Source organism: Vulpes lagopus, chromosome 6 (assembly GCF_018345385.1).
Source record: "Vulpes lagopus strain Blue_001 chromosome 6, ASM1834538v1, whole genome shotgun sequence".
Taxonomy (NCBI): Eukaryota; Metazoa; Chordata; class Mammalia; order Carnivora; family Canidae; genus Vulpes; species Vulpes lagopus.
Window position 1 is genome coordinate 41536125 of NC_054829.1, and position 21665 is coordinate 41557789.

The following is a 21665-nucleotide window of genomic DNA, read 5'->3' on the forward strand; positions in this document are numbered from 1 at the left end:
AGTTCCTTGTTCCTCCCTTCTCCTATCATGAAAGCACTTCAGATTTTATATTTTTCTTCTGAGTATGCAGTCATATCTCAAGAATTTTGCTACATAATGTTCCCATAATAATTTTTAAAAAGGCCCCAAAATTGCAGTATCAATGTCCTTTCTGATTGAAGTATTATTTAAGAAATATTTTTTAAACATGTTGGCTTTTCAAAGTGGTTGGTTTTGAAAAATTTTTTATTATTGTGATTAATGCATATTTTTATTGCATTGAGACCTAGGAACGTAGCTTTTATAATTTCTGTCTGCAGTTTTAAAATTAAGGGCTTTTTTTCCCCTTAGTCTTTCAAAAACCAAATAGGAATTAGTTTTTATGTTATCCTCACCTCTTCCCCTTGTACATTACCAAATGCTACTGTGCTAGTTCTGATTACATATCAGAATACAGAACTGAAGGAAAGTATGCTAAAACGTCCATGAAGAAAAGAAAAAAAGAAAAGAAAAGAAAGAATGTGTCACGGGGATGTCAAGTACATGTTAGTGTCCATGGTAAATATTACTGCACAGTATATGTGAAAGTAGCTAGGAGAGTGGATCTTAAACATTCTCATCCCAAGGAAAAAGGCTTTGTAACTATGTGTGGTGGCAAAAATTACTAGACTTCTGTGATGATTACTTTGCAAGAGGCACAAAATATGGAACCATTACATTGTACACCTAAAACTGACATTATGTTAATTATACCACATTCAGAAGAAAAACAAAGATGTTACCTGAAACATATCTGTATCTTTGTCATGAGTGTACTCCACCACCACAGTCTGATTCCTTGATAGAGTGTACGATATGCTATGTTGACCTTTGCAGCTGATAGCCTAAAAATGAAATAAAAACATATAAAAATTCAATAAAATCTCATTTCAACAACTTCACCACAATTCTGCTTATAGTTAACAAACATCACCTACCATCAAAACCAATACAAGCCAACTTTTTTTTTTTTTTTTAAGTCAGAGCCTGTCCCTGGGGAGCCTGGGGACAATTGACTGAGCCACTGACTCCTGATTTTGGTTCAGGTCATGGTCTCAGGGTCCTGAGATCAAGCCCCACACCTCGGGTCTCTATGTTCAGTGGGGAGTCTGCTGCTAGAGGATTTTCTCTTTTCCTCTGGCCCTCCCCTAGTCACCTCCTCTTTCTCTAAATAAATAAAATCTTAAAAAAAGAAAAAAAAGTCAGAGCCTCTCCCTGTGCTGTGCCCCAAATTACAGAGAAGCTAACAGTCACAATTCTGGTTTTACCCAATACTCTTAGTATGAATAATATTTAAGTCAAATCAAAGCTAATTTACTAATTTGCCAGACTTGATTTAATTTTTCTGGAAAAACATATACTTTCTCCATATTATCTTAACTCACTGATTGAATTTTTAGATTAATAGGATTAAAAAATTTTAAATTTATTTCAACACTACAGCAGTTGGTTAAGTCAATGACATTTTTTATATTTTCCCCATGCAAGAGATTATAATCTAGTAAAAAAAAAAGTCATTGAAAAAAATGTAAATGTTCTACAAGTATTTCTATACATTATGCTAGCCAGTGATAATCATATAAGATTTAAATAAGATGTAGAAGAAAGTATAAGTAGTTGCTGAACTCAGACATTTGCTAAGTTAATAAATAAGGAAGCTAAGTTAATTTTATCTTCTATTTTTAGATTAAAGCTAATAGTCTTTTTCAAAGAAGCTAGAAACCAGTAATACAATATTCTTATTTTCTCCATAGTGATATATTTGAACACATCTTAAGCTGTGGTCACACACTTTTAATACTTCCAAATTAATGAAGAAGTTTATTTAAATGGTACTCCAAATTATTTCAATTATATTTTATCCATTTCACTTCAACTTAATTTATCTTCATTTCTACTCTTTTGCATTAAGTATAATAAATAAAACTTTAATGAGCCTTTCTATTAAACATTTATTGAATAATGACACTGTATGAAGACCAAGAAAGCATTTGGAAGTAGCTGGACATATAAAGCATGTTAATGAAAATGTAGTCTGAACATTTATATTTGACTAATATAATTGCTTAGAGCAAAAAGTAATACAACATTCCAAATCAACTTTGAAGTTAGCCTGGTTAATCTCATGGTTATTTAATCATCTGCCCTGAGGAACTTCGTGACTGAACTGTTTTGTTCTACGTGCTTCATTAAGACAATACAAGTATTAGAAATAATTTAAATATTTAATATGGCCAGAAATCTAAAAAAGACTTCTTAGACTACTTAAATCTACGAACAAAAATAGTCTTAAATTTTCATTGGTCTGAATCAGACAAATTCAATGGTATTGATATAAGTGACATTTTTTGAAAGCCAAACTAATAGCTATTTTCAAGATAAATGGATGCTTATATTATAGTTAAGTGAATTATTTTCCCTTCACTTTAAGGAAAATAATTTTATTAAATTCAAACGTATAAAACTAAGATTCAGTGAGTAATTATTTATAAACTAATTTTAGGTTTCCTTAAAAAGTGTCTATTGCATTTGCAAGTATTCAATTTACAAATATTACGACTTGGAACATAACTTTCATGACACGTAAATCACATAAAATAAGAAATGCCTGTATCTCACCAATTATCTGTAAAATAAGGAGTTAATAAGTGCCATAACAGAACTCCCTTTAAAATGTTACACACTTTTGTATGATTGTACTTTCTTAAGTACAGTGTTTCTTAAATTTCCATCAAAGTTGCCTTAACTAGAAGAAAGTCACCTGAACCTTGGAGACATCTGGAACCTTGGAGCACCCTGCAGTGAAGTTCTCATATTAAAATATTTTACTGTAAAATTATTGTAAATTCTGTATTCTCCTCCATAATATGCTGGCTGGTTTTAACATTTACATATTGCCAAATTTGCTGGGAAACTGATGCTGCGGGAGGACTTGCTGTGCTCACCCCACAACCTGGCACAGCCCTGGGCATGGGACCCCCATAGACACTTCCATAGCACTCCAGAAAACACCAGAAATCGCCAACTTACAGGCCCTAAGTTGTTAGTGGACCCAATTCTTCTGACACGTTTCCTTCAAACTACTCTTGTGACCCAGGTTATTAGAAGCCCACACAATATATGAAAAAGTCTACTGATAGAGAAAGTCATACCCAGGAACTGCTTCCAGGACAGGAGAGCACACAACCTAGGCTGACCCCTGTATGGCCAATCCCAATCAGGGAGGAAAGCACAGGGGCTCTGAAGCCTTCCTTGAAGGCCTGATCTAGGACACTCTGAATGTTGAGCTCACTCAAACTTTATAATTTCAAATTTCTGCCTGCTATGTATGTGGCTACATGTGAATGACCAAGATTAGGAAAGGTGAACACTTTGGGGTCAGGGAAATGTTTTCTCTGAGACTTTTTGACTAAGAAAGTACCATTGGCAGGATGTGTTCTGGAAGCTTCTGGATGTAGGGAAGATGGAGAAGTTGGAAAAGCGATTCTGCAGGGAGAAAACAAGTCCCAGAGGGTGGTGAATGGCTCTGAGCCAGCTGGTAATATACTCCCCTGTGGCAGGGATGGCCAAGGAACTTCAGAATTGGATTGACATCCACCTCTCCATTGCTTCCAGTTCTAGCTGATTTCCCTCTGTGAGTGCCAAGCCAGGAGAACAGGCCTGCCCGTACTGAGTCCTGAGTGCTGGCGGCGGGACAGGCTGCACCCACAGGGAGGAGAAGCACCTTGACAAGCTGGCCCTCAGAAGACTGGGAGTTAAGCCAGGACTGGGATTTGGAGCAAAAGGTGGCAGTCAAAACCAGGCCACCTGAGGCCATTGACGGCATCCTCAGAAACAAATGGAGAGATGCAGACTGCCCTTGATGACATAAACTGGGCTCACAGTGACCTTGTCTGCATATTAAAGCCAAGAGTGGGGCCAGATTTGGTTAGCTGGGGGGAATTAGAAGACAGCCTAAGCTTGAAATCCCTTTTTGCTTTCTTTCTGGGCAAGTATGTAAGGGATTATACTCTCGTTAGAAGTACCCATTTTTCAACAACCCTGCAAACATTTAAAATATAACTTTTGGAAATTCAAATTCTAATAAATGACAGATTCACTGACTTGAGTCGATCATTGGAGGTATTTCAGAAATAAAAATTTCCCCAAGGTAACAAGTTGCTTTGAAATCTATTTCTGAAATATATAGGAGAGCAGGTAAGGCCTTCTCTTGCTACTCACTATAATGTAATTCAAACACAATTACTGTAACATAATGTAATTTTTATTACACCACCTCAAACTTAGAAACTAGGTACTTTAAAATTGTAGGGAAAACCAGCCCAACTAGCTTGCCTGGTGGACACCGCTGATGTCCGTATCTGCTTCTCTACCATGCTGAGGGGGCAGAGAGGCTGACTGCCTCTCACAGCACTGGCGGTACCTCTATCTGTTCTTCCGCCCCCAGCACTAGGGGCACAGTAGGCATGCCACCAGTGGCGGAGGACTGAATGAGCTGCTACAGACAGAAGATGAGATTGGGAGCTTCCTTCCTCAGGTCTTCCCTCCCCTCCTTTTTTGTTCACAAATGTACCCACAGATGACACCTCAGCTTCAATGTATTGCATATGATTTTTATTGGGTTAAAAATATCATAGTTGGACAATTACAGATCCACAAAATAAAAGATTCCAGTTTTATCCAGCTTAGATAGTCAACCACTGCAGATATTCTAGATATAATGTTCAAGTATATACATTACAGAGAGAGAGAGAGAGAGACAGAGAGAGAGAAACCTTATGCGCACCACCCTGCAACCCCAGTTGTGCAAACAAGGCCTCTTCTGAGCCAAGACAGTTTCTTCCTTTCTTAGCTTTACTTGTGTCACAGACTTGGCTCAGCTCAGCCAACCTCTGCCACTCAGGGGAGCTGGAATTGGTTGTCCTGGTTCAACTCAGACTAAATGTCAGGGAGTTTTCTGAGCTCCCAGACTCTAAAACAAACATGGCTCATAATGTCTATAGAATGTTCCTGCTCCTATAATGTGGTAGGTACATATACAAAAGCATATAAAGAGATAGAGAATATGGAATGATACCAGAAAGGCAATCCTGCAGATGCATAATAGGACAGATAACGTCTTCCTGGCAGCCACAGAGCTTTCATTCAAATTGTAAAAGTAAGAGGAAAATAATCAAATCTTTTATTTGTTAGGAAGCAGTGGGATCAGCTCTCAATCACAGAATAGAAGGGGAAAGCCCACTGAGAAACTAACTGGCTTCTAGAAAAATACTAATTTATTACAGTTATGACTTAGCCTGTCTAATTCAAGCTCTATAAGGCTGCTAAGTGAGCCTTTATCAACTGTGGAGGGAAAGAAAATGGAATTCATCACTGTGACAGACATCGTTGGTTACCTACCTAATGCCTTTCTCCCTACTCCCTGAGCTGGCTTCCCATGAAAAAGCCTGAAAATGCCAATACCAGTTCTCCTAGGCTCTGAAGGTAACACATGGAAATCTGACCCCACCCTACCAGGGGAACTCAGGAGAAATCTGGAGTGGTCATCCTGGGAATGGGAGCCACCAGGAGAGATCCTCTCCTGACATATGACTGGGATGTCTGGAGTGGATGTGGCCATCTAGCACATGAGAGGAAGGTCAGAAGGCTCTCAGGGAAGTGGACGAAGCCCTGGCATCTTTGAGTTGAACCACATCTGGAAATACCTGCTCTGGACTTTTTCTGAGAGAAAAATGAGGGTGTTAAGGCTGCTTTGAGTCGAGTATTTTGTTACTTATAATCTAAAGCATCACTATATTGTTTGGCCCTAACTTTTTCTACTCCTGATTTCCTATTTCAGTCAATGCCACAATCATATTCCCAGCTACCCATACTTCAGAGAGCCTTCTCTTGCCACTGCTGTCCATACACAATGAGCACTATTACCATAATGAAAGCAAGGAACATGGATTTTACTACATCAAGGCAAAAATCAAATATGAGTAGAGCAAACAGTGTGTAACATTTCAGGCTTCCTCCTCGAATACAAAATAGTTGTTGGGCAAAACGGATTTATTCCCTAGAGGAGTTAATATAAGCTACTAAGTTTAATATAGCAGCAAAAGACAACTAGACTCAGTTTTCAAGACCTATTGGTGTCCAAGCATTTTTCCTGTCTCCTGTAACTCACTTCAGACATTATGGGTGTCTGTGTGTCCCCCTTACCTCTATCCACGGGCATGGGATTAGGTGTAGGGCCACAGTGGGTGGCACAGTGCCTCCACACACAGCAGCGGTTATATCTCTCATGACAGTTTCATGTGTCCCTGAACACAGGCTAAGAGGCCGCTGTCTGTGCTTTGAGCAAATATGTACTTTTACTGTGATAATCTTCAGTTGTTGAAGGAGGTATAAACAAAGTTTTATATTAGTATTTAAAATAATATTCATAGATGAATACATAAAAGGAATCTGTAAGGCATTCAAAGCATTCTCTGAGGAGGCAAAGCCACTGAGCATGTCACACGGGCAATTTTCAGGCCTTACACCAGTAAGAGAAGAGACTACAGAGCCAGAAGGAAAAAAAAAAAAAAACTAGTTATGTAAGATACTAGGAAGCCAGACTTTGGCAAACTGCGAGTATAATGTATACCAATGGGGACATGCCTTACTAGAGTCAACCTTGTTTAAGGGAATATAGTGTTTGGCGTGTATGTGTGTGTCTGAGTTACAAATGAAACAAAATTCTTCAAATCCACATCTCATTTTTCTATTAACGTTGTCTTAGAACCAAGATTCAAGAGTTTAATGATCTCTCTTATCTAGACATCCTGGATGCCAACTATGACAGGACTGCACTTACTGCTCCAGGGCCACACAGTGTCTGATTAAATCAAATGACTGTGCTTTTGGAAATAGCAGCACCCTGCTGAGTCTCCTCCATAGTAGATATAATTAGTGTTGTGTTTGCCTCTCCAAAGAGAAGGCCAGACACCTGGGGTGGCTTACACAACACTAAAGGAACTTTTCCCAAATAAACTCAAATTTACACGGAGCTGCTTTGAAGAGCTTTGCCATCATGGATCCAAAGATGGTAGTATTCTCTGATACTGTTCACTGCACCCCCTCCTTTAGTCAGAGATGCTCCAACAGCCCACCCAATGGGAACAGTCCTAGGAAATGTCCTGTACACTCTACTTGGGAAGCCAGTCATGCCTTTGTCTTCTGGGTTCTGCCAAGAAACCTAGGAGCCTGGTTTCCACCAAGAGACAGCCTTCTAGATGTCCATGACTCAGCACTCTTTAACGAGGCATCATAGAGTAAGTATAGGCTCCCTGGTCAATTACTCTGCATGTTTACGGCAAGTTTATTTTCAGCTACTTTAACAGTTAGTTCTAATTTTTAAGTTAATATTTTAATCAATAACTCTGCAAAATGATTACTGAACAAATGACCTGATCAAATGGATAAAGAACTACACTGACCTCTCACAGCCGTTCTTCCTACTAAACACAAGTATTCTATGACAGGGCGTATTGCTGTAGAAGCAACATTTTAATTGGCATGGAAAAACATACTGGAAACTGTTTTGGGGTAGGACTGAATAGGGCCAATGAACTGAACTTTTTCTGTCCAAAACCAACTCCTTGTATTTATGCTCATGGCAGAGACATGCCCATTCATGAGCAAATGAATGTGTCTGCCGTGAGCTGTGCAGCAGTTTCATCATCCAGAGCAGTGTGTCCACAAGGATGCTGGGGCAGTGTGGCAGGGCACCAGAGGGTATCAGTGTCTATGGGCACGTGATAGCTACCCCGGGAGGATAGATGCCCAGCACTGCATTACCTCAGTGCAACAGCCATTGATACCTAGACCTCGGGCAGAAGCAGCCATTCATGCTAGATGGTTGCCACATTGGACTGCCTGGTTTATCCTGCTGAGTTCCAAGTGCACATGTGCTTTAGGAAACAAAAATTAGACCATGTGTGGACACTGCAGAGATCAAATTGGTCAATGGATTCTGAGGTTGAAAAAACCACACGCTGGACGCCAGGTTTGAATTCTGGTACAGTCGCTCACCAACTACTGCCAAATTACATGACCACTTTAGTTCTCTTCATAATTCATCAGCAGAGTGAGTTAATGCCAGTAGCACTGATCTCACTGTTTTCAAAAGGGGGAAATGAGGTCCAACATGGCATTTTCTCTTCTCAAACACAAACTTGCTCTTAGAGCACTGCTTCACGACCCGAAGGGGTTTACCATCAGTTCACTGTACTCTGTAACATATGCTTTGGAGATTACGATTCTGTTTGGCTTTAAATATATATTCGATATTGACTGTATTAATTAGAGATAATCCCGGTATGACAAACATGTTTTTCCAGAACTAATGACTTTTATGTCAGGCTGACAAGTATAATTAGGCAATAAATCCTCAATCAGTCTGGCTCAAATTGCTACAGGGAAGATGAGGTCTCTGCCATCCTTGTCAATTTATGTATAAAATATGTATGAGTGCTATTTCTAAAGAGAAGAGGTGGCTAAAGGAATTCATAATTTATTTTGCATGAACACACTCTTTAAAATAGTCTGTCTTTTCCAAGAGCCATATTTCAAATGAGTGCCTGAATCATGGGTACGATCAGAAAGTTGCAAGGTGCAAATTTGGATTTCATCAAAATCAACAGTGTTTCACTCAATAAATAAAAAAGATAAGCCAGTTTGTTAGAGGCAATGGCTTTGAACTTGGCATTGAGCCACCCCTACACCGCTCTAGGATCAGCTCATTGAGCTACTGGATGAACCTTGGCAGAGAATGTACTGCATGCACAGGCTGGACGTGGGCTGGGAGGACATGGTCAATCAATCCAGCAGACACAGATGCCAGAAGAGATATGAACATTTGAGGAGAACCTTGTTTCTAATTTGGAGTCACTCCTAATTACAAGGAAGATGGATTTGGTCAGGGGGCCCAGTCACAGGAGAGGATCTCAGATAGAGTTCAGAAAACATGAACAGCCAAGGGCCAGAGCTGGAGAGGGACATCCTTACATGCCTTGTGGACACCTGTCCTGAAGGAATTCTAACATTTACGTTGGATGAAAAGCTCCCCAAGGGCAAGGACTACTATCTTTTCACATCAGCCTTCCATTCAGGCAGTATCTTGCATGGCTGACAGTATGGATCATGATGAGTTCTCACTCACCATCTGGACAAGATACTTAAGGGCTTTGTGCCTTGATTTGGTCATTTTACAAGTGTTGGTCCTGGGTCCAGAAAAGTCGCTGCTGTCCCAGCAAGGTTACTGCTTCTGCTACACCTTATCACAAAGTACTGAACAAGAGAAAAGGTCAGATTCCAGTCTGTAAGGATTTGTTCACATAATAGGTACCTTTAGAACCCACTAGCCTACCTAATGTGCAATCTCCTCTTTTATTAGTTGTCTTGTCTCCTCTCTTTTGGGAAATAGGGCTGAAGTGCAGTTTTCCCACACAGAAATGTTGCGGTGAGGTCACACACTGGTACCCCAAACATGCTCACATTTGCCAAGCGCATTCTGGGCACTAGTCCCCGTAAGTGACAGCCTATTTCTAATGGTGACTTTTAAAGTGCATGTTTTACCGCAGACCCTACAGACATCTTTCCACATATATTGGGGAGCAGCTACCACAAAAGAGGATGCAGTCCCGCAAGTGCGAGGCAATGCCCTGGAGCTTCACTGATCTCAATGTACACGGCAGATGTCAGAACTACAGGGTAACCAGGGTCACCCCCACAGCAAGGACCACCCCATCCATGGTAAGGTGGAGGACAATGGGGACCACCCTGGGAGAAACTGACCTTCAAAAAATGCATTCTTCAAAAAAAGCAGTGTTTTTGCTTTTGACCAGTTCTAGATGTGAACAAGGAGGAGCATGGGAAGAAACAAAGATGCAATGTTCTTGCAAATGCCAAGTATTTCAGCGAAAATTAAAACAAAGATGGGATTTCTTACTGCCATATACCTTAAGACAGACAGCGATGCCTAACTGCAGTCTCATATAGGAACAGGAGTTGGTACACTTATAGAGAGATATTTAATTAGTCCATGGACAGTGCTCTAAAGATTGCACATGAATCTGCTGCAACATATGTTTACTTATCTGAGTAAGTATTTGCAGACATAGAAGCTACTTGCCACAGGAAACAAAGCTAATTGAAAGAACAGACCTGAATAAACATAAATTATAAGGAAAAACAAAGCATCTTGCAAATAACTAAGGTGAGAAAGATTCATTGTTCAGTAATTACATTTACATACTACTTGATTTTTTTTTTTTTTTAGATTTTATTTATTTATTCATGAGAGACACACAGAGGGGGGCAGAGACACAGGAGAAGCAGGCTTCCTGTGGAGAGCCTGATGCAGGACTTGATCTCAGGACCCCGGGACCACAACCTGAGTCAAAGGCAGATGCTCAACCACTGAGCCACCCAGGCGTCCCACATTTACATACTTCTTTTTAAATAATGTCATTTACTGGGTAAAACAAGGTATACCTTCATTCATGTATCATTCCACAGCACATGTAAGTCAAATTATTATGCTGTACTCCTTAAATTTATACAATGCCGTATGTCAATTATAGCTCAATAAAACTGGAAAAGCCCTAAGGTTTATCTTGTTTCTAAAGAGGATAAAAAATACATAGGTATCCACTACAGACCATGTGTTACAGTGAGTCAGTAGTAATGCAAGCCCCAATTTGTTGCCATGGGCAGGCAAACTTCCAGATGCCTATAAACTGAAACTGGTATGAAGCGACTTTGTACTAAGATACCCAAAGATACACCATATAATTATTTTAATATGTAGGTCAGTTTATCAACCATCAAAAAGATCCCTTGAGTAATGAAAAATAAAAAGGCTTAAATTTACCCTTGCTCAACATATAAAACCTTATTGATTATTTATAGTGATAGAAGCAAAAGTCCTCATTTAAAAGATGTCAGGCTAGGGGCAGCCCCAGTGGCTCAGGGGTTTAGTGCTGCCTTGAGCCTGGGGCGTGATACTAGAGACCCGGGATCGAGTCCGACGTCAGGCTCCCTGCATGGAGCCTGCTTTTTCTTCTGCCTGTGTCTCTGCGCCGCCCCCGCCCCCCCCCGCCCCATCTCTCATGAATAAACCAATAAAATCTTTAAAAAAAAAAAATAAAAGAGGTCAGGCTAAAAGGGGGAGGGGTAACATTTCAAATTTTCCTGTCATTTTACTTTGATTTTTAATTTTAAAAATTAAAATTGGCCTAGATTTAAAATTTGTCCATCTACTGAAGAACCTCCTTTTCTTTATAGAAGAAAACCAGTTCAATAAGGCCACATTAGTTATACAGAAATATGAAAATATTTACTCTCAAAAGATGACATTTAACTTGGCAGCTGGTATTTTCAAGATGTGCAGCCTCCTGGAATCATACAAGTTCCAATCCTAATAAGCAAACTTCTGAGTAAGGCAATGGCTTGTCTTTCCTTGGAAGTATAAGGAAACATACAGGTACCTAACATGTGTACCTACCACCACACATAAGCCATCCACAAATGCTTTTGGGGGAAGTTTGTGTGTGTATTTAGATGTCACTTCTCAATCCTAATTCAAGTCAACTTTTTAAAAGGCCCCTATTATCTGCACGTCCTTGGGCCATATTCTGAATCTATTTTTTTTACCTGTAAAATACTACAACTACCTCAAAACATTGTTGGAAAGACTCAGATGTTTGTAAAGGACCTGGAGTACAGGGCCCAACATGTAATAATTATTATATTCAGCTATTTTTATTACTAAAATATTTATAATCTCTACTGAATAAATTTAATTGTATAAGGTCCTCCAGGTTCTTGACTCATTTGTAAGGCAAAAAATATTTTTAATTAGGTAATATATGCACAAAGTACCAAATGTTACCAATGAATAGCAAGCCCTTCCAATTCTTGTCCTCGAGCATAGGGAGACGTGCTATTATCCATTTCTTGTGTATCCTTCCAGGGGAAAATCTTTGCTTATACTAACATAGTAGATATATTTTAAAAAATGATAGCATACTATACACAGTGCTTAGCTACTAGTGCTGTCTCATCCTTTTTGATGTATAGACATAGCCTGACTTTTCTAATATGTTTAATATTTTTTTTCCTATTTTGCAAGCGATGCTGTAATAAATATCCATGTATTCATTTTGCATATAGGGGGATAGATCTATATGATAAATTCCTAGAAAAAAAATTACTGGATTAAATGGTATATGAATATTCAAAGTTATTGTCAAGTTACTTTTCATAGAAGTTAAACCAATTTAAATTCTTACCAGACATATAGGAGAGTGTGTTTTCCCCACCCTCACCAACATAGGGAGTTGCTACAGTGTCTACGGTCAGATATGTGAAAGATAATGCCACTGTGCTTTCACTGAGTATTTCTACTATTATGAATGAGGCTAAACATGTTTTAAAATGTCTTAAAAGTCCTCTCTTTTCCTTTGCCATGAACCACTTACATCCTTTGCCCATTACTCTTTGGAATCTTAAGTATTTTTCTTATTGCTTTGTAGGTACTCTTTATATATTAAAGAGATTACTCCCATTGTTGGCAATATAAATCCAAATTTCCCTTCTCATTTGAGTTTTGATTTAAGGTGGGTTTTTTTTTTTTTTGCCTTTTTTTTTTTTTTTCAAAATGCTAGGGCATTTTTTCTTTTTTACAAGTTTATACAGTGAAATTTTTGTTTTTATGGTTTCCAGAGTTTACCTCATAATTAGCAAGGCTTTCCTCGCTCTCAAATAAAGCAGAGAATTTTCTATTTTTTTTTTTTAGCATGTGTATGATTTTGCCTTTTAGGTTCAAAAATCTTACTTGAACAACTTGTCCAAATAGTGTTTAAGAAAACAGTTTCTATTTTCAGCATAAAAGGTCACATTACATACATATCACATAAAATTTGTTTCTTTTTCCATGTATTGCCTATATGTTTTAAGTAAATGATGTTATTTGATACATAATAATCAAAGCTCTTAGATTATCATTGGATTGCACTCCTTTTCATTATATAGAGCCCTTCTTTGACTTAATACTTTTACCATGAATTCACTCTATAAGATTTTAACTTCTGCTTTCTTTGCATTTCATTGGTATGTTCTCCATAATTTTACCCTTGATCTAAGCCACTTTGTATTAAATGTATCTTATACACAGCCTGCGACTGTTTTTCCTATGTGATCCAATTCTTTTAATAGGTAGGTTTAGAACATTTATATTTATTGATAAGTACATGATATATGCTATATTTTCTGCTTGTATTGCTACTACTGTCTTATTAAAAACAGCTTTACTGAGGTAAAATTGAGATACAATAAATTATTGCATCTACTTAAAATGTATAATTTAATAAGTCTTGACATGTTAATATACCTATAAAACCATCATAATCAAAATTATGTACATTTCCATAATCCACAAAAGTTGCCTCACCATGCTTCTCTGTAATTCAGTCTTCCCTTCCAGCCCCTTCCTCATGCCCAGGCAGCCAATTAACTGTTTTCTGCCATTACAGACTAGTTTGCATTTTCTAGAATTTTCTAGAAATGGAATCATAAATTATATATTTTGGGGGGAGGTCTGGCTTTTTTTATTTAGCATCATGATTTTGAGATTCATTCATGTTGCTGTACATATCAACAGTTCATTACCTCTTATTGTGAAGTAGTATTTCCTTTTAAGGATACACTACAATTTGTTCATACAATTTATTTGTTGATGGACATTATAGTTGTGGTTTTTGGCTACTGCAAATAAAGCTGTTATGAACCTTTATGTAGACATGCTTGTATCAACATATACTTTCATTTCTCTTGGGTAAATATCTACCAGTAGAATAGCTGGACACATAGTATAGTTTTTTTTGGTTGTTGTTCTAAAAGTAAAGTTTATTAATTTAAAGAAGCTATCAGGAAAGAACATTTATAGTAAGTCAGATATGATTAATAACTACTGTCAACACTGCATTGTTAACAAAGGATACAATATTATTTATAAAGTACTCATAAGTAAAAAACAATGAATAATATCTGAGAGAGGAGAAGAAGGAGAGAGAGAGAGAGAGCCCATTTGAGTGTGCAGGAGTGGGGTGGGAGGGGCAGAGGGAAAGGGAGAGAATAATCCGCAAGGGAATTCCTTGCTGAACGCAGAGCCCAATGCTGCCAGATTACAGGATCCTGAGATCATGACCTGAGTGGGAACCAAGAGTGGGATGCTCAACTGACTGACCACTCAGGCACCCCAGGATATGTTTAAGAAACTGCCAAATCATTTTTCAAGTTGATTGTAGCATTTTGCACTCCAATCAGCAATGAATGCAAGTTCCAGCTGCTCCACATTCTGCCAACCCCTGGCATGGTCATCTTTTGATTTTAGTCATCCTTATGGAGTCTGTAGTGATAGCTCATTGTGGTGTTAATTTGTATTTCCTAAATGACATTGAGAATCTTTTCATGTGCTAATTGCCATCTCTATCTTCTCTGCAAAGTGTTCAACTCTTTCACAGATTTTTAAAAATCAGGTTTTCTTACAGAGTTTTGAGGATTTTTTAAATATATTCTGAATACAAATCCTTTACCAGATGGATGACTTGCAAATATTTCCCCCCACTCTGTAGCTCATCTTTTCTTTCCCTGAACAGTTTCTTCCAAAGAGCAGAAGTTCGTAGTTTTCACATCTAATTTGTTCTTTTATAAATTATGCTTTTGAATCTAAGAAATCTTCGTCTAATCCAAAATCACAAAAGTTTTTCTCCTATGTTTCCTTTTAGAAGTTTTAGATTTAGGTCTATCATCCATTTTGATCTAATGTTTGATCTGATAAAAAGTATGGATCAAGAATCACATGTTTACATATGGATATCCAAGTGGTCCAGCACTATCTGTTTAAAAGGCTGTCTTTTTCAACTGATTGCCTTTGCGCCTTTGTTGAAAATCAACATATATGTGTCGGTCAGTTTCTGGACTCTATTCTGTTGATCTATTTACGTTTCTTTACATCAGTATCAGACTGTCTTGATTCTTGTAGCTTTAAAAAAAAGTCTTGAAATCAGCACAAGTGTTTTGATACTGGTTCTTTTTCAAAACTATTTTTGTTTTTAGGTTTCTGTACTTTCAAATTAATTTTAGAATCAGCTTGTCAATTTCTAAAAAAAAAAGAAAGAAAAGAAAAAAAAAAGCAAGCCTACTGGACTTTTGATTGGGATTGTGTTGAATTTACAAATAATTTAGGGAAGAACTGACACAATACTGAGTTTTCTGAACTACAAATATGGTGTATCTCTCCATTTATTTAGAGATATGGTACTTCTCTCAGCAAGTTGTTTTAGTTTTATGTGTAGAAGTACTGCACACGTTTCATTAGATTCATCCCTGAGTATAGCTGATTCTCATTATTTGTGGTACATACTATAGAATGGTTTCCAACAATGAATTAGTGAGTACCTAGGACAAAGGTAAGTTCTTGTGAGCTTCTGGTCACTACATTTTTGTCAGTTGATCAAAACATAACCTTTTATGTTTTATATGTTTTTCTGTTTAAAGACACCTTGTCTAATACATATTTCTTAGAAATAATTGTTTACAATATGAGAGCTGAAATAAAAAGGCAGATTGAAACCTTTTTCAACTTCAGCTGGCAACTCAAAGTTTTCACCATGCTGTTCATGCCTACAAATAACTGGAAAAGTGCTACACATATGGATTTTGAGGTTACAAATAAATTTTACTAAGTAAATTTGCAAATATAGAATCTGTGAATAATGAGGATCAACTATTTTACATTCTTAAATGCTATTGTAAATGATTTTTTAAAAAATTTCAATTTTTCAGCACCTGTAGTGTCATTTAAAAAATCTTTCACATTATGGTCTGTACTTTTTTGCCTTATGTTCTTTATTTTATATGATTACTTAGAAGGGTTATATTTCTATTCTTGTGGTTACTTTTATGTATACAACTATATAAACATGGTTGTGCTCACTAACTCTAATGAAAGCAATGATAAACAAGAATATTCTACTTACCTCTCTACCATCCTCCCAAACACTTTTGATTTTACAATGTTTATTGCTTTTTAACCATTAAGTACACTTCTAGCTTTAAGTAATAGTTTTTGTCTCCCAGCAGTAAAATCTGAAGATATTAGCATGCATGTACTAGCTCTCACCTCTTCTATTCTTCCTCTCACCTATTATTTATTATTTCTGCATTGTCAGAATTTATGACATTGACATTCTGTGGCAATCACTATCTCTTTTGTTTTAGCACACTGAATTTGATGCTGAGATGCCAGTCTTTTTGCCACAGATTTTCCATTTACCTCCTTGTTTGGCTGAAATCTGTCTTTTGATAATTTCTTCAGTGAGGGCTCTTAAAAATTCTGTGTCTTAAATTCTTGCGTGTTCATCAATCTTTGTCTGTTGGCTGTATACTTAAAAGAAGTCTGGATTAAGTGAAGAAATCTCGAGTCACCAGATTATGAAAGACTCAGGCAAAGGAATCAAAGCATCTAAAGTAGTGCAGGGACCTTCTGACCAACTGCAGATGAAATGAGTCACTACCAAAAAATGGAATAAAAGGTATTGTATACAAAAAAGCTTTGCTCTGTGTATATCCTATCTTAAAACTTTTACATCCTGGCAATATCTGTTGAGAATGTCATCCAAAGCAATCAGGGATGTCATGTAACAAAGTATCAAGTTGTTATGACAATAGCAGTAGGATGTAACATGACAGTGGAAAGAATGTCCAATCAGGAGCGAGACATTAAGGGTGAGGCTAAGCCCTACCAAAACTAACCTAGTCCTTAGGTGCAGTCTAAAACCTTACAGATCTGGTAAATGAGGAAAGAAGTGGCACAGATTTTTAAATGCCATTTTCCATTGTAAGAATATATTCTATGTATGGAGGAAAATTATATTTATCACCCCCTTCCCAACTTCAGCTGTTTATTAAGGTTTACATTCCTTGAGAAATTAAGGACTGAAAGATAAGAATGAGGGTAAGGGATATCTTAATGAAAATAGTCTAATGTGAAAAGTCTATAGATAATCAATTTACACATTATCAAACCATCAATAGGAAAGTAAAACAGCTTGATAACGAGTGTGGTGGGGTTTCGGATCTGATTTGGTTATTAAGTCATAAAGATGATTACTATTGATTAAAAAGTCTATCCATGCAGTAGATAACATGGCTTATTCCTTGGACAATGCTGTGGAACAGAACTCTGAGAACTGCAGCTAAAATGACTGAGGTCAATGCTGTGTTCTCATACTTGCTATCTTGCTAAAGGAAGACACATGAAAAAACAGATCTGCCTTAGAACTCTGCCTGTAGCTTGCTGCTTAAAATAGGCCTGCCCTGCCTGTAGTATTTTTTGGAAAGAGAATGTACAGAAGTTTGACAAATAAATGTGTTGCTATTTAGTGGATGGAAGCTGTTTTGAATGGTAAGGCCTAAGAATGTCACCTATCAAAGCAACTTCAAGAGTACTATGTGAGACCAGAGCAGACAAGTCTCATTTATGGTACCTGGGAAGTGAGCACTCTTCACCTACATATTTATATGTTAAGTTAGTTCGATTAGTAATCTACATGCACAAAATACTCTGCTTGGATACAAGCGTAACTAAAAATAAATTCAAAACAGATTTATAAAATAAGGTAAACATCTGTACCTTCATAACTAAATTAGCAATTATTTTTGCATCGATAGTGCTCTTTCAAGGTAGAGTACTTAATCTTCTGATCCACACAACTATGATGTAGATATAATTATCCCCATTTTGTAAAACAAGGAAATGGACTTGGAGAGGATAAGTAATTTGCTTAGCAAACAGGTGAGTCTACAAATGCACCACATCCTCTCTTCATTATAACTGGTTTTTAAAAATCTTTTTAATTCAACTTAATTAACATATAGTATATTAGTTTCAGAGGCAGAGTTCAGTGACTCATCAATTGTGTATAACATCTAGTGCGCATCATATCAAGTGCCCTCCTTGATGCCCATCACCCAGTGACCACATCCCATACCCACCTCCCCCCTCCAGTGGCCTTCAGTTTGTTTCCTAGAGTTAGGAGTCGCTTATGGTCTGCCTCCCTGTTTATCTTATTTTTCCTTCCCTTCCCCTATGTTCATCTGTTTCTTAAATTCCACATATGAATGAAATCATATGGTATTTGTCTTTCTCTGATTTATGTTTGTTTGTTTGTTCTCTTACAAAAGAATTTCCAAATTTGGGGGGTGGGGTGGGGGAAGAAATGCATATAAACTTTCACAATCACTTATAATTTATGAAATTGTTTTGTAAATCCCTCTGAAAGTGATGTAGCTGGCACCAACCAAACCCTCTTTCAGTCATTAGAAAGGAAGGAACATAAGTGAGGTGAGAAAGTATGGTATCACGTAAGCTGAACTTGTAAGAATGAATTATAAAAGCAAGTCATAATCAAAATTGTTGGGGCAGAGGGATCAAGCAGGAGAAATCAGAGAGGCCAGTGAATTTAGGTCATGTGTGCAATCACAGTACCCAATTAAAAAGTATTAACACAAGTTGAAATTGAGGCACATTCTTCAGAAGTTTCTAGAATCTCCTTGACAGCACACCATTCTTGCCAATATCATCCAGTCTAAAAAACTTCCCAAACTGAACAGTCTGAGAAGCTTTGCAGTAGGTAGAAACCTATCTTTCTGTAGCCAGAACATTCGGGGGAAAAACCCAATTCCTTCCCATACAAGAGTCCTTTAAATGCCCAGATAAAATGGTTTGGACTTCACCTCCAATACTTCCTTCTTTTGGTGGAACACTTCCCATTCCTTCCAATTTTCTTGAAAACTCCTAGCTCCAAATCCTTTTATTCTCCTGGGTTATCCTATTCTGAACACAGATCTATATCCATCTACATTCATTCTGAAGTCTCCATAACAGAACACTGCAATCTACATGGGCTGATTAGAATGAGCCAACAATTCTGTTTGTATCACTTCAGCATAAGATTGAATTAGCTTCTTGAGGTACTCATCATACTATTTACTCACATGAGCCTCATCAGACCTCAAAATAAAAATGTTTTGCCTACTTTACTATCAGCTTTAAGGATAATTTACTTTGAATAAAATTCACCAATTTTAAGGCATAGTTTGAGGACTTGCACAAAGGAAGAGTCATGCATGGAACTATTTCTTCAAGATTTAGAAAAGTTTCATCATCCCAAATGGTGCCTTCATGACTCTTTGCAGACAATCTACTAAATCTATTTATTAGTTTGAGGTTTAAAAAAATTTTTCCCCTTGTATCCACTGTAGGATTTTCTACATGGACAACCTTATGGTCTGAGAATAAAAATAGATTCGCTTCTCTGCCTATCTCCAAATTGTATGCATTTTATTGCTTTTCCTTGTATTAGTCTATAGAGCCTCTATGTTGCTAGTAGGGCAAACATGCTTTTCTGGGTCCCAATCTAGGGGAGAACAGCATTCAGGTCCTTTACCATTACATATAATTATCTATATGTCGTCTTTTGTAGGTATATCCTTTATCAAGTTAGGGCTTTCCTTTTAGAGATTTCATCATGAATTAAGTGTTTAGTTTATCAAATGCTGTTTGTGCACCTTTTGCAATGCTCATATGATTTTCATTCTAGTCAGCAGATGAGGGTGAATGACATTGATTTTTGAATGATGAGCCAACCCTGCATGCTTGGGATAAACAACATAAGAATCTTACAGTTTCTTCCCTCCTGCCCTGGATGTTACATTCATGTTACTGTCATGTTATAAGCCCCATAACATTAGTATTCATTTTGCTCTAACCAATTAATCATCTTAGAGAATTAAAAAATAAGACCTGTCTTTTATATTTATTCTCATTTTTATTGTGTCTGGGGTACTTTGTGTAAATCCAAATTTCCATCTGGTATTGGTTTTTTTTTTTTCTGCTTGAAAATCTTTAATATTTCTTGTTGTGCCACTTTGCTGGTAATATTTTCAGCTTTCTTTCAAATAGGTCATTATTTCTATTTTTTAAAAAATATTTATTATTTTAGAGAAGGGGCAGAGGGAGAGGGATAGAATCTCAAGCAGATTTTATGCAGAGCATGGAGCCCAATGTGGGGCTTGATCTCATGACCCTGAGATCATGATCTGAGCTGAAATCAAGATGGAATGCTTAAATGACTAAGCTACCCAGGCATCCCTTAATTTTCATTTTTGAAATACAGAAATCTAAGGTTGACAGCCTTCCTATTCTCTCTGCTTCTATACCTCCCTTCTGGTAAAGGTCCATTGTCTTCTCCCAAGCAGCATTTCTGATATATTTTTTTCATCCTCTGTTCCTCTCTGCATATTGCCTCTTTTTTTCTCTGGATGCTTTCAAGAGTTTTTTATTGTTGGCTTTTAGCCATTTGATTGCAATCAGTGTGTCTTACTGTGATGTTCCTTATGTTTCTTCTTTTTGGGGCTAGCTGAGTGTCTTAGATACTGGATTTATCATTTTCATCAAATTTGGAAAATTTTTGACCATTCTTTCTTTCTTCTTCTATTCCTATCTTTCTAGGACATCAACTACACATACTTGAGACTGGTTATTTTTCCACAGTCAACTGGGTTCTTCACTTTTTTTTTCAGTCTTTTCCCTGAGCTTTCTACTTTCTACTAACTATGTCTTTTCACTAACCTTTTTTTCTTTGGTTCCTAATCTGCTGTGACCTCAGGGCTTCACCTTTGGATATTCAGTTGAATCTTTTTGTACTTTCATGTCTCTCTTCAACATGCTCATGTTTTCTTCTACACTCTTGACCACAGAGGATGTAACCACAGCAGTTGTTTTACCCCGTGTCTGTTAATCCCATCTGTATTTCTGAGTTTGTTTCTATTGCTTATTTCCCCCCTCAGTAATTATTCATATCTTACCTTTTTTTTTTTTGCATTTCTGACAATTTTTGATTGGATGCTAGACACTGTTAATTTTATGGTTTAGGGTACTGGATTTTGTTTAGGGTGTTAGACTTTTCTGGCAGGCAGTTAAAGTTATTTCAGATCAGTTTTTCTCTCTTAACTCTTGCTTTTAAGCCTTTGTTAGGGCACAACCAGGGGACACTTTGATTTAGGAATAATTCAGCCTCATTACTTAGGATAAAGCCTACAGAAGAGTATTATCTATTTCCCTTGCATTCTGAGGTCTTTCCACTCTTCAGGTGGGAACATAAACTAAACCCCAGCCCTTTGTGAGCTACAGAAATCAACTGACCTTTGGATTCCCAGTGGTTCTTTTCATACCCTAGAGTTTACCCACACAGGGACAAAGCAGAAATTAGCCAATACTTTAAGAGGCATCCTCTGCAGCTATCCAGAGTTTTCTCCCTGTGAAGCCCCTTATCTCTGGTGCTCTCCTTCACAAATTCTAGCTGCCTCAACTGTAATCTCTGGCTCAACTCAATGAGATCACAGGGCAGTCTGGCTCATTATTCCTGTGCTTGAGCCTAAAACCTGCCTTTAGGTAGTAAGATGGAGTGGGGATCTTGCCTCATTTATTTACCTTTTCTTAGAGATCTCTGCTTGTTGTACAATGTCTGCAAACAGTTATTCAATATATTTTG

At 37.4% G+C, this 21665-nt stretch overlaps 1 protein-coding gene across 1 annotated transcript in view; it reads right to left on the bottom strand.

Annotated features, from left to right (window-relative positions):
* Positions 1–21665, bottom strand: part of PELI2 (pellino E3 ubiquitin protein ligase family member 2) — a 182648-nt gene that overhangs the window by 26546 nt on the left and 134437 nt on the right. Inside the window, exon 3 of the mRNA XM_041759162.1 lies at positions 762–863. Within this exon, the coding sequence (XP_041615096.1) occupies positions 762–863 (102 nt within the window). The remainder of the gene's footprint in view (positions 1–761; positions 864–21665) is intronic.